General features: G+C 38.7%; 1 protein-coding gene across 10 annotated transcripts in view; it reads left to right on the top strand.

Annotated features, from left to right (window-relative positions):
• Nucleotides 1-3,972, top strand: part of LOC105201991 (histone-lysine N-methyltransferase MECOM) — a 116,030-nt gene extending 112,058 nt beyond the window's left edge. For 9 of the 10 annotated variants that reach the window (XM_039448355.1, XM_026132390.2, XM_039448359.1 and 6 more), the window contains one exon: nucleotides 50-3,972. In XM_039448355.1, coding sequence (XP_039304289.1) covers nucleotides 50-2,059 — 2,010 coding nt within the window. In that variant the 3' untranslated portion in view covers nucleotides 2,060-3,972. The remainder of the gene's footprint in view (nucleotides 1-49) is intronic. The other variant, XM_039448367.1, reaches the window with a different exon arrangement.
• Nucleotides 3,973-13,200: the final 9,228 nt, after the last annotated feature.

A 13,200-nucleotide genomic window follows, 5' to 3' on the forward strand; every position in this document is an offset into this window, starting at 1 on the left:
ATCAAACAATACATTCCAATCTAGTAGCATCTTCTAGTATCGCTAAAAGTCGAACGTTCGGCAGGTCTTCACGGACCCATCAAACCTACAACGCCATATCAGAACGCATCACGTGGGCGCGAGGAGCCACGCTTGCACGGAGTGCGGCAAGACCTTCGCGACCAGTTCCGGCCTAAAGCAGCATACTCACATCCACAGCAGCGTGAAGCCCTTCCAATGCGAGGTCTGTTTTAAGGCATACACGCAGTTCTCCAATTTATGCCGACACAAGCGCATGCACGCCGACTGTCGCATGCAAATCAAGTGCGTTAAATGCGGACAATCCTTCAGCACGGTGACATCGTTATCGAAACATAAGCGATTTTGCGACTCCACAACTCCAACCGGTCCGCCTGGAACCATGCCTCAATTACCGACGCCAGCGACGAGCCCATTTCTAGTATATCCACGACCTCCCGTCAGTCTACCAGGCGGTTTGCCTTTTTATCCGCCTAGTTTGATGGGTCCTTATCCGGGAATTTTTCCGAACGCTCCGAATTTTCTGAACACGCCTCTGCTTTTCCCACCGAAGATTGAAGAGGTCGAGAAAAGGAGCGACAGTCCTAGAAAGGAACGTTTCACTCCTCCGAGAGTATTGTCGCAACACAATAAGGTCTCTCCTTCCACGGCAGAGGAAGCCACCTCTACATTTAGGCCATCTCCAGCTAGACCTCCAGTTCAACCGACGCCGGAAAGTGACGACGATCTTTCAAAAAGAAGAGAATCGGCTAAAAGTAATGAACGAAAAATGGAAACCGAGAGTACTTCAAAGGAGGAGACGACCGAGCAACCGTTGGATCTAAGGGTGCAGACTAAGAAGCAGGACACTATTTCAAAAAACGCAAATAGAAAAAGTCGTACTCCGTCGCCAGCGCCAATACCAATGGAGGAAGCACCTACACCTCCTGATCCCCCGAAACCGGAAGAAGAGGTTGCCGCTCCACCACCGATGGAACTCGAGTCTAAGGATGTCCAAGGGAGTAGTCCACACTTGAGGACAAGCTTACCAATCGAACACCCGCCGACCAATACACCGCCGCATATGGCTTATCCCAGACCGATACATCCAATGTTCCTTGAAACGATGTATCGTAGTCCCGCAACTTTTCCGGGATTTCACAGCGCACCTCCACCTCCCGGTGGAGCTACTCCAGAATCTAGGCTAATACCTCCACTTCCACCCTTTGCTCCACCGCGCGGGCTTCCTTTTTTAGGCTCGCTTATGAACGGGCTCAGCGGCGCTAGACCAGGAGGAGGATTTGATCTGCTTGCTCGGCCGCCGCTGAGCGCGTTCCCCGGTGTAAAGCCGTTTCAAGAAGCCGTAATGTCGCCCCATCATCATCATCATCATCATCACCATCATCACGTCCACGGCAAAATGAAGGATCGATACTCCTGTAAGTTCTGCGGCAAAGTGTTCCCTCGTTCGGCCAATCTAACGAGGCACTTAAGGACTCACACCGGTGAGCAACCGTATAAGTGTAAGTACTGCGAAAGGTCCTTCAGCATCTCGAGTAATCTGCAGAGACATGTCAGGAACATTCACGATAAGCAGCGGCCGTTCAAGTGTCCGCTTTGCGAAAGGTGCTTTGGACAACAGACCAATCTGGACAGACATTTGAAGAAGCACGAGGCTGATGACGGCAGCGGAGTGGTATCGGTCGCCGACTCACCTGGAAGCAGTAACGAGAACGAGCGGGAGGACACCTACTTCGACGAGATCAGGTCTTTCATGGGCAAGGTTACTTACAGCGGTGAGAGCGGCTACGGGCTGTCGCATCACCCGGCCTATATTCCCAGTCGGCTGCACGAGATGAACGAGTCCAAGAATATGGAGGTCGAGTATGATGAGGACGAGGACAGCGAGGAAGGTGCATCTCCTTTGGAGGAAACGGATGGATTGTCGCCGATCGAGGCCAAGGAATCTCCGTCGCCCTCACAATATGACCTGAAGCTGAGGGAGAAGCAGGAGCTGCTCAATAATAATACCGCGGAACCAGTGATCGAGATTTCGACATAGCCCAGAGGTCAGTCTGGGTGATCAGCGCGATCGCTTCGAAGAACAAGGAAAACTCGGCTTCAGTAAAACTGTACAGAACTAATGTGGGATATACGTTCGACTTAGAACTCTCAATTGTGACGTTACTTCGGAAATAACGTCGATGCAGGATTATTTAGCTTAGAACGATCCGCGTATTTCGACTTTGCAGAATATCAACCATTTGCTTCTACAAAGCGAACGATTCTCGAATATAATCGGGTTATTCTTCGCGATTACATACCGTGACGATACCGTAAAATCTATGGAAGACAGTCTATAATAATAATTATAATTATACATTGATATATCCGTACCAGAATTTTTTAGGAGAAATTTAGTAAACCCCATTATACTTGTAAAACAGGTGCTCTGTAAAAAAAAAAACGTAAAGAATTCGACGAACATAACGAAGTCTCTGAAGATCCTTGTTACGCAATCCTTTTTTACACTTCATATTTGTTTGCACTGGAAAAGCGTATTGTAAAAATCAACGAATGGACCATTTAGCCCCCTTACACACGCATGTCATAAGCTCTTCTATAGTCTAGTTCTATAGTTTCTACAAACTCGTTATGAATATAAACGCGCACGAAATTCAATGTTACCCCCATTCCGCCCCTCCTCGTCCTTAACGTCGATTAGACGAAGCGCGTATCCCTGTAATATTATTTATTAATAAAATTAATTTATCGTTATTATTACATTGTCGTTCAGCAAAGAGGATTGTACGTCATAAGCGAGAACGATCGAAATGTCCTTACGAGAGCTTTGCAAATTGTTAAACGGCTTGCGATGTATCACGATCACACAACGATTTAATCACCGATATTTTTAGATATATATCTAAAATATATATCTACACGTACGCGTTATTCTCGATTGGTTTGTTTTTAAACGACAGTATTAGTTGCATCGCAATTCAGAATGCGGGCGTCCTTCGAAATTAGATTGTTGTAAAATTCCTATCATAAGATGACTGTAATCGCTTCAATCAGTTCGAATTTTGAAGATTTTCCCTTGGAGATTGTTGAATTATGTTAGAATATTGCTGAATAAAATGACGTATTATACAGGAAAAAAAATTCCACCCTCTGAATGCAGGATCTAGCTGCAAAATTTAGGATCTGCGAAGTATAAGGAAAATACATTTTCGCATCGTGTTCGTGTATCAAAATTGATGTATGTTAGTCCGCGAAGCCAAAGCGACGAGGAGAAGAAATTAACGTGCCGCGCGTAATCATTTATTATGCGCGAGAGTGTGTATAATTAAATAAAATTAGAAGGTAACAAAATCCTTATGAAAAACTGTACAAATTTCCACAATTAGGTGATATACATAACATTTGTAAAGATAAAAAGGAAGAAGTTTCAACGCGATTTTTATTAATATATAAATACAATTCTAGAGCGGTTTTTCTTGCGATAGGCAAGACAGAAGAGTCATGTAAGCTAACAAACGTTCCTCGCATTTCATTCACTTAGTAGAAATATTAAAATGCGTGTCCCTAACGTGTCATCGATGAAGCGAGGAAATTAATGATGAGAGATAAGTATAGTATACGCGTATACATGTGTACCAAGTACGCTCGCGATTAATAAAAAATGAAACAAAGAGTATATTATTCGTTTGTAATCACCGAGTTGAGGCTTGTTTTTTCACATAAAGGTTTTACGAATACACGTTCTACATATCTGTTTCTCTCTCTCTCTCTTTCTCTTACACACACACATTATAGATGATAATAAACTTATGAAATGATTAAGCATAAATATATTGAACGAATTACTTAAGGAAAACTATATTATGACGCTGTCTATCTATACATACTGTATAAAGGCATCCTGTAACTTCATTATGATTACTATTAAAATATTACACTTCAAGTTGGTTACCTAAGCGATAATGTCACCTGTCGATTTTCCTTTTTGCCTCGTATTCCTTTAAGCTTTTGATCTAATATGATTTGATAAACTATAATTTTATTATTCTGTACATTACCTGGTTTTAATAGATAAAAATAACAATTTCAATTAAAAATTAAAAAAACAATATTATGTAATATTCTTTTTAAATAATTACATAATAACTGCTAATGCAAACAGAAAAAATAAGTCGAACTGAATTAAAAACTGTACCTTCTGAAGAAAATATATTTTTGTACAAAATAAATTACCAATTAGATTAATCAATTGGAAAAAATAATTAAAAATTATTCCATTATCATTTGTTTATTATAACCAACATAAAAATAATTATGACCAGAATAAAAATCAAAGTAAAGATATGTTCTACTTTTATTAATTAAATAATTTTGAGACTAGTGGACACTTATTTAATAATCATCTCATTTCTGATCAAATATGGCGTACTTAAACTTTTACGATTACTTTGAAGAGTCAATTGCAACATAATATTTCTCCAGTGCTTGTTCTCTACTGACTTGTGCTGCGCTCTGGTACTGCATATTTCGAAATAAACAATTTCGTATTTATCAAATAGTTGTAAATAAAAAAAAGATTTAAAAAATCACAAATACATATTAATCAGATAAGCGTGACAATATACATCTCGCTTATATGCTTTTCATTAAAATAATTTGAAAATTTGCAAAATGCGAAGAGACTTCTCTTTTATCGACGACAAATAAGATCTGCTCTAAAGGCAAGATATGCTGCAGCAGTTGTCCATTCATCCTTAAGATTACGCTAGATTACGCTTTGTTCCATAACTTGTTCAGCCGCAGTTATTTTTATAAAAAGAAAATATACTTTTTACATTATAAGAAAATGTTAAATAAAAAATTTATGAATTATGTTCGTTTTTGCAATATTATTAATCAATATTAATAAATCTTCGCGACACGTTACAAAAACCGTTTGTAATTCCTATTATTAATTTTTATATTGATAATATTGCAATCAATTTAAGAAGTAAGAAACAAATGTTATAAAATGGAGAGAAACTAAGCTATCCTCCAGCGATTAAACGAGTTAATTGACAGATGACCTGGCGTTGAATTAATGAAGGTTGAACTTTGCCTGTACTATACGATCGTTTGAATCGATCCTCGACGCCCACTCGATTCGACGTATTATCGTACTCCATTCGATTCCATTCAAGTCTGTCTGACTGAACAACAATGTTCGCACATACACTACACAAACTCTTATCGTTGAATCGCGAAAGAAAACAAGTAAATGTCGCTGCAAGTAATTTGACGGTACAACAATTATCACTCTAATAACATTTATAACTGATTGCATTATATAAATAAGACACATGGATTATTTCTCTATTTACAATTATACTGTAAATCAACAATTTGATACATATTCAGAGAAAAAAATTTTTTTAATGAAAAAATGTTAATACCATATATTTTGATGCAAGCATTTGTTTGTTCTCTTTAAGTAAAAATACATACTTTTGAGTAAATAGACAGTTAATATCTTTAAATAGAAAGATCACATTAAGTATATAATTTTCTATTTTCATATTTAAAAAATGTTTACATTTAAATGATAATTTATTAATATAAGCTAAATATTAAACTTAATTAAATTATTTTCTTAGATTAAAGAATCTGATTATTTTATATATAAAAATAATCTAACAGTAAATATTTTCTAAAACTGAAAGAAAAAGATTTGGTTAAAAATTATTTCTTTATTTATTTATATAAATATTACAATTAAGAAATTTCTAACTTGACTTCAAGTAAACAAGCTATTAGGACCAAGTTCGAAGATATTTTTTACGTCGATTAAAATTTTCTTGTTTTAAGATATTTTTTCTGTCAGTGTATAAAGCCATTCTGTTTAAATTTATGTAAACCATTAACATTTTATTTCTTATTTCTAAATAAAATATAATCTTACTTACTAATTACTTTAATATTTATATCGGCGATGTGTAATTAAGTATTATTATCTTTTTGCATTCTCGGGCTGCACTCACGGATCTTGGCTGCACGTAAGTGCCAAGGTGATAACATTGTTACGTAAAGATATCGCGGAAGAAACTCGGATAACACGCTCTCTAGTTCACGCTTTGATAAAATAAAAAAATCAAACTGATATTCTCGTTACACTGCTTAATAATATTATTTAAACTACGAATTTATTTGGATTCTTTACAGTTGATTACAGAGCGTTTCGTTTAGCTAAGCATTATGTCGTAATCTAAACAATTTTCTGATTGCAAAGCAAAAGTGAACGCAGTTGCACAAACAAACCGACAACTTTGTCGAACAACTTCACAAAATTCTACCGCATTTCGTTACCCCTTTTTTTTATTATGCCATCTAGTTGCGTGAAAAATGCATCGCTACTATGTTTCAATAAACCTTGCAGCCTAATTTGATCGCAAGAAGAGCATCGTCTTCATCAACAGAGTTGTAAATATCCACGCCATATAACTCATCACGACGTGAAGATTTTATTTCGCCGAGCTAATGCAGGGCAGGAATGAGGTAATCAAGAGGCGTAGGTCGAAAAAAGCGTTGTAGAAATAAAAAGTAAAAATTTGATATATTTAAACTATACGTTTGATATTGTTAGGGAAGAAAATGTTAAAGCGCTTATAATAAAGTATTTATATAATTTTTTTATTTATCAAAATGAGAATATAAAACTCAACGTACACATATACGTATATAATAGAGATTTAGTATCCAATTTTATGGCGAAAGAACATATAATGGATCAATCATGTTCCTATCTTTTTCTGTCGCAAGACAGCCAGCGAAAGGTAATGATGGATCAAGCCGGGCACTCGCTCTTTCGGACAGTAAGCTCGCCGGTCGATCGAAGTATCGAAACCGGAAGTATCGGATGGCGCCTCCAAAAATTCTAGTAGCGCGATCGACAATGATCGCGTGAATGGAAGTTCGGGATGCGAATAGAAAAAAGGAAGTGCATGGCGGAAAGAGGAGGAAAGGTGCGAGAGAGGATTTCTTTGTTGCAAAAAGGAGTCGGACGGCTCTCGTTTGTAGCTCAAGAACGGAGATAGGGGGTATCGGCGATCGCTCCGAGCCACAAAAGAGCTCGGGCTGAGACAAGCGCGGCGCGAGCCTACAACGGCATCGATGAGGCAATAATTCTACGCGCCAACGAACATTATTGCCAACGTGACGTTGACAAAAACGGCCGAGCTAATCACGAAATTCCAGGCGGTCTCCGGTCTCTCAGAGTGCGGACCCGCGCGTTTAGAAAGTCGAAAAAATCGTACCGGCTCGATCGATCGACCGGCGGCGGCGCAGATCGATAGTGCGTCGCTAATAGTGGTGCTCCGCTATCTATTATCTACAACTTTTGATAGAAGCTATAATTAAAACTTCGCGACCGCGAAGTTTCTCATTTCAGTTGCGCAAATCGGTCGATTCCTTCTCGACTGACGCGACGCGACAGATTCAAATGAGAATCAAAAGTAACGTGTAACAATTTTAATCGCGTGCGAAAGATGGATTTTAATTAATCCTTGTATCTCCGATTTACAAGATTGAGTTACATCGTGTCTCTAGAATCGCAAGTTTTTCAATCTAGCGACGTCTCGGCACGGCAAAAAAAGGTGAAGGAGAGAAACCGGCGACGTAATGAACACTTGCAGCGCGCGATTGATTTATTTTCGGTACACGGATTCCGAGAGATTCGAAGCGCATGCTTGTTCGTCGCGCTCGCGGATTAAACGAGTCCCCGGGAGCGTGCTGGCCGCCGATCGCGAATCTCGTCTTGCCTGAGATATCGGACTCTCCTTTTAGGACACCAACCGACCAGCTATACCGAGTCTGGCACGCTCGTTTTTCTTATTTCTCATCTCGGCACGTCGCGCGTCTCCTTTCATTTTAACGCATGATCGCACACCCGATCTGACCGGCGCAACACACCCACCGATCTCTAATCCCGCCGTGTATACGCAGAGACGGCTGCCGCGCCGGTCGGGCTCATAGATCGTGGAATAGAAAACGAATAACCCGGCTGAGAGAGAGAGAGAGAGATGCACGGTTATCCGTTTACAAATAATTTCCCGGCCGATAAATTATGCGCACGGGGACGAAATTATTTTCACTCGATGAATAACGGAATGTAAGCAACAGTGTAATAATACTAAATTTATGATTCACCTACCAAAAAATCCCCTTGCCTTCAATATATCATTATCGCGATAATCAGCTTCCATGTAGTTTCACGCCGTTCGAGGACTAATAAGCTTGAGCTGTCCTACGCGAAGTTATGTGAAGGATATCGTCCGGTATCCTTGAATATTTACGCGATATTTTATTAACTACTTGGAGATGCTCGCGCGCAATCATCGTTTTACATATATGATTGTAACAAAAAGTTGTCGTGATCAACATCTTCTTCTACGTAGTTACATAATTAACTCGATCGCCGCCACCTACGATTCTCAAGACGTAAAGCAAAACCATATCTGGGACTTCGTTGCAGCGATAAAATGGCGATATTAATTTAAATAAATTTGCATAAATTATTTTCCATTTTATTTTATACTTTTGGTATATGTGTCACTTGATTTATATAATTTCTATTAAATATTTTAGAGTTTACAGAATTTTTTAAAAGATTTATCTAGATTTGTTGCAATTGTTGAGTGATACAAATATAATTATCTAACTGGATTAAATAGAAATTTTTTCAACATATAATTACATTGACAACAATATCTGTACTCAGTCGATTGTGATTACTTTTCCTTTAATACCTAATAATCTTAAAAAAAAAATCTCGATCAATTTCTTTCCTTGTCCAGCGTCTGTGAAAGATAACAAATCGCGTGTCAACTATACGATAGTATCGTGCGTCCACCTGGACATATATATGTATATGCAGGAAGGACATTCATATCCAGGAAGGCAAGTTTGAAAGACTCTCCCTCTCTATCTCTCCCTGTCTTTCTCTCGAGTCGTCTAGGCAAATCGGTTTACACTACTTTCACTGTTCAACGAAGTTCAGTCGGACTTGCCGGGACAGCCTTTCATTCTTATCGTTTTCGTTTCCATCACTGGATTTTCCAGTGCAAAATGGAAAAAAAAGGAGAGAGGAAAATCGATTAACATCGGCAGGCATGGAATATTTGCTTCACGATTGCCTCTTACGATGACTGTCCTCTAATATCAACGCCACAGCGAAAAAGAATCAAGCATGTGATTAAAGTCAGAAAAAGAAGTTCGTCACTGACTCAGCTAATTTATTAAATGCGATAGCGATCGACTAACAATTTCCGTTCTTGAATTAATAGCAATTATTTATTCTAACGTTATTGAAAAGACTAACGTTATTTGCATTTTGCAGTTGCTTACCTCAATTGCAGCTAATTAGCTACACAAAACATAAACAATATACGATACTTTCATTGATTGCTTTCATTACAATCGATACAAGGGACAGTATGTATTTTTCTCAAAAAGAAAGTTAGTCTGGCTGTTATTGATTTGCTATTTTTCCGCGTAAAAAAAAATTTTGTTATTTATATATAGATCTCCGCTGAGGACGAGAAGCAAACGCCATATTGTATACCAAACAAATATAATCATGACGGTCGCATGTGGAAGAAGAAGTGATTTATATAACTGATCTTTTTCCGGCTAGCAAGTAGGCAGATAGAAGCACCTTGACGATGAGCCAATCGATGGTCGCAAGACCGTGCATCGGAAAATTTCCATTAGCAGTTGCGTCTTATCACTCCCGATCGATACAAATAATTGTTATTGGCATCCGTGCGCCATTATACTCTTGAGAATCTTCTGACCTGCCATCTCGAGTGATGACGTTAACCATTAACGATAACGATCTGTTACGTAGGCGGATTCTATTGTGATAATTGCGAAAAATATCTAAGGAATCACAAAAAGTGTATTATAGCTTTATGTCTACGTATATTCTTATATTTCTGTCAGTATTTTTGATAAAATATTCGTTCAACATCAAGTCGCACGGTCCTCGGTGCTGAACGATGTTCCCAGTAATCTATCAAATGAAGAAGACGAATCGATTACGTAAGAACGTGCCGCAATAAATAATGTTTGCGTTCTATGTTTATGTGCATGCGAACGCGCCGCATGCAGAACTAAGCGCATGGCGGTGTGGGAGTCGTCGCTGTTGGGTGGAGGCCTGGCGCATAGGCTGAGGCACGTGTGTATGCGACGTGTGTATCTTGCACACAGCCACGCAGAGTGCAAATGTCAAGGGATTCCTCCGATCGGACTGGAGCAGCGAGCATTGAGCGCACATGCTTAAAGACGTGACTTAAATTGTGGCGCAACTAGTTTCGTGTGCACGTGGTGCACACACATCATCCGCGTTGCATACAATTTTTGTTTAAATTTCAGCCAGAAATTCACACGGACTTAATCTGGTGAGACTCAACTGGTGGGGGGGGGAGATATAGCACATTTTATTTCACTCCATTCTTTTCTCTTTCGATTATTGTGTATATTCTAATCTTGATATTTAATCTTTCACAATAAATGAAAACAAAATATTCTTATCACTCAGTGCCACGTGTATTGTCAGTAAAAGAGATGTCGGCTAACAATGAGTAACGGAAAATACGATTCCGGTTTCTACCAATTATACAATTTGGATTTGGGAATAGATAAGTTTAACGATCGGTATTGTTCATTGATACAGATCGATATTGAGAGAATTGTGCTGCTAAACAAATGTCAAAGGATACTTTAGATCGTAAGAAGATAGACGATCTTATTCACAGGCAAGCGGGAAACGTTCCGAGCAGGGAACTTGGACGTTCCTCAATTCAACGCGGAAAGCTGAAGCACAAGTATCTGTATTTGAAAACACGTGTTTCCGGATTGTTCGAATTAATGACTCTTTGTTTTCAGTAAGAGCAATAGAACGCAACTACGTAGAGAGTATCGAGGCTATTGAGAATAAGTATGTCTGAGATTGAGATATAATCTACACATATGCACAAGTATATATTTTGCTCTCTATATACAAATTTTATTTACTATATATATAATGTACATACGTATCTTTTATTTACAACATGTATATTTTACGATATCTCTGGATATATGTAAATAATATATATTTTTGAAATAAATTAATAAAATCATTTTTAGCTAAAAACTAAAAATAGTTTTGCAAAATATATTCTATTTGCAAATATCTGTAATAAATATTTGTAGATAAAAAATATATTCCTCAAAACTTTACACTACTTTGTTATACCCATAGAAAAATTATATTTAAATTGAAATTGTTTTTTGAACTTGATTTTTTTTTTTTTTTAAGATAAAGTGAAAATACCTTTACGGAAAATACAAATTTATGTGATTTCAAGAAATGATATTATATTCTTTTAAAGTCAATAAATTAATTGTTCAAATTATTTGTGTAATTTAAACTAATAATTATTGAATTCAAAGAAAGTACTGAAAGTTTGTTTTCGCTCACACGTAGATCCATCTTCTCTCGCGGTATGCGGAATGCTTCGACGAATGGTGAAGCATCAATCAACATCGACGTTGTTTCTCCGTCATTATCCGCGGGTAATTTTAATTTTCTATCGGGCGCCTGTTACGCCCTATCGCTGAATGGCGCGCGGAGAGGAATCAAAGTGGAAAATATCGTGAATAGAGAAACGAGGTTCTCGCGTACGCGTGCATCTACACTATCGCGCACATTCACGTGCGACGTCTCGGATCGTCGACCCTCCCCCACGTGGGTATCGATAGGCAAATGTCAGGGGATCCCATGAATCACACCGCGATCGAGGAAGGGCGAAAGAGAGAGGAGAGTTGGAAAGAGAAAGATGGAGAGAAAGAAGCGGAGAGAGCATCCCATTCACACACAAGAGGAAATATCGAATCTCATCGGCGACATCTCGCGCGCCGGCAAAATGTCAGGGGAGATCTCTCTCGATAGGTGCGCTTTGCCGTGGAGAGGCAAAGCTAGGGGGGGTTGGCCGGGTGCCTCGATAGATCGCGGGAGCCTAAGAGATAAATCGGGAACCGCGAAACGTTGGGTGACGAAAAAAACGTTAGTGCCTTACATAAACGGACCACGCCCTGCCGGAGCATGTTCGCCGTGGTCCGCATAGGTACATCGGATGTGTCGTCGTGTACGTGTGTATGTATGCGTGTTTGCGCGCGCTCCCGTGCTGTCTATGCACTCCTCTCGAAGCGTGTCGATAGCTGCTATACGGCCGACACCAATGTATAGCATTGCGGTCTCTCCTATTCCGATACTCTCCGCGGCATTATCTTACGTGGGTGTTCGTAGGGCACCGGAACGAAAGTCCACCGGTTGCTTGCTAAATCCTCGAAATACTTCTCGAGATTTTATCTCGGCCAATCTGGCGAGCGAGCCGGCCTAGTATTTGCAGGCGCGCGAGTGTTTCCGACGATTATAGGGATACATGTATATATCGGGGAACGTGTATCGGGGCGCCGCGCCGATTTGTTAACAACCGCTCCGAGGTCTCATTGTCTTTTATCGAATTGTTACGCTCGAACGTGTTACGCTCGAACGTAATTTTGCACCTTGGAAAACCGTCTCCGTTGCTCTAGTTGCGACGATCTCTAATGGCCGCAATTTTAGGTACTTTGATGCTGCATTATTACTAGAAACTAGGCCAGGTTTTTTCCCTATACTTGAAACACAAAGCTAATTGTGTAAAGTGACAAGCGTGCAAGGTAAGAGTAAATGAGGAAAAGATTATTTTCTGTTTTTAAATTTATATGCATTTCCTTATACATGATGTTTTCTTATTTATTGTTATTATATACATGTACTTTCACTCAATCAAATTTTTATACTTTTATCAAATAGTCTGAAGAAACTCTCATTATTTTTATAAAAATACCGCAATACATATTTCCTTAAAAAAAAGCATGAAAAAATATTTTAAACCGTTAAATTATGATTTTTGACAGATTTTTTTGATTGACAGAATTTTACTGGAATGAAAGTTTAACAAATAATACGAGTTAGTTATTTATAAACCTTTTATATAATTAACGAAGTTATTACTAATTGTATTGTGGAAAAATTCGTCTATTACATTGAGAGAAAAAATATCTTACAACAAAAAAATGTTACACAAAAAAATTATTTACTCGGTGGGACCTAAAAGC

This window comes from Solenopsis invicta, chromosome 1 (genome assembly GCF_016802725.1).
Source record: "Solenopsis invicta isolate M01_SB chromosome 1, UNIL_Sinv_3.0, whole genome shotgun sequence".
Taxonomy (NCBI): domain Eukaryota; kingdom Metazoa; phylum Arthropoda; class Insecta; order Hymenoptera; family Formicidae; genus Solenopsis; species Solenopsis invicta.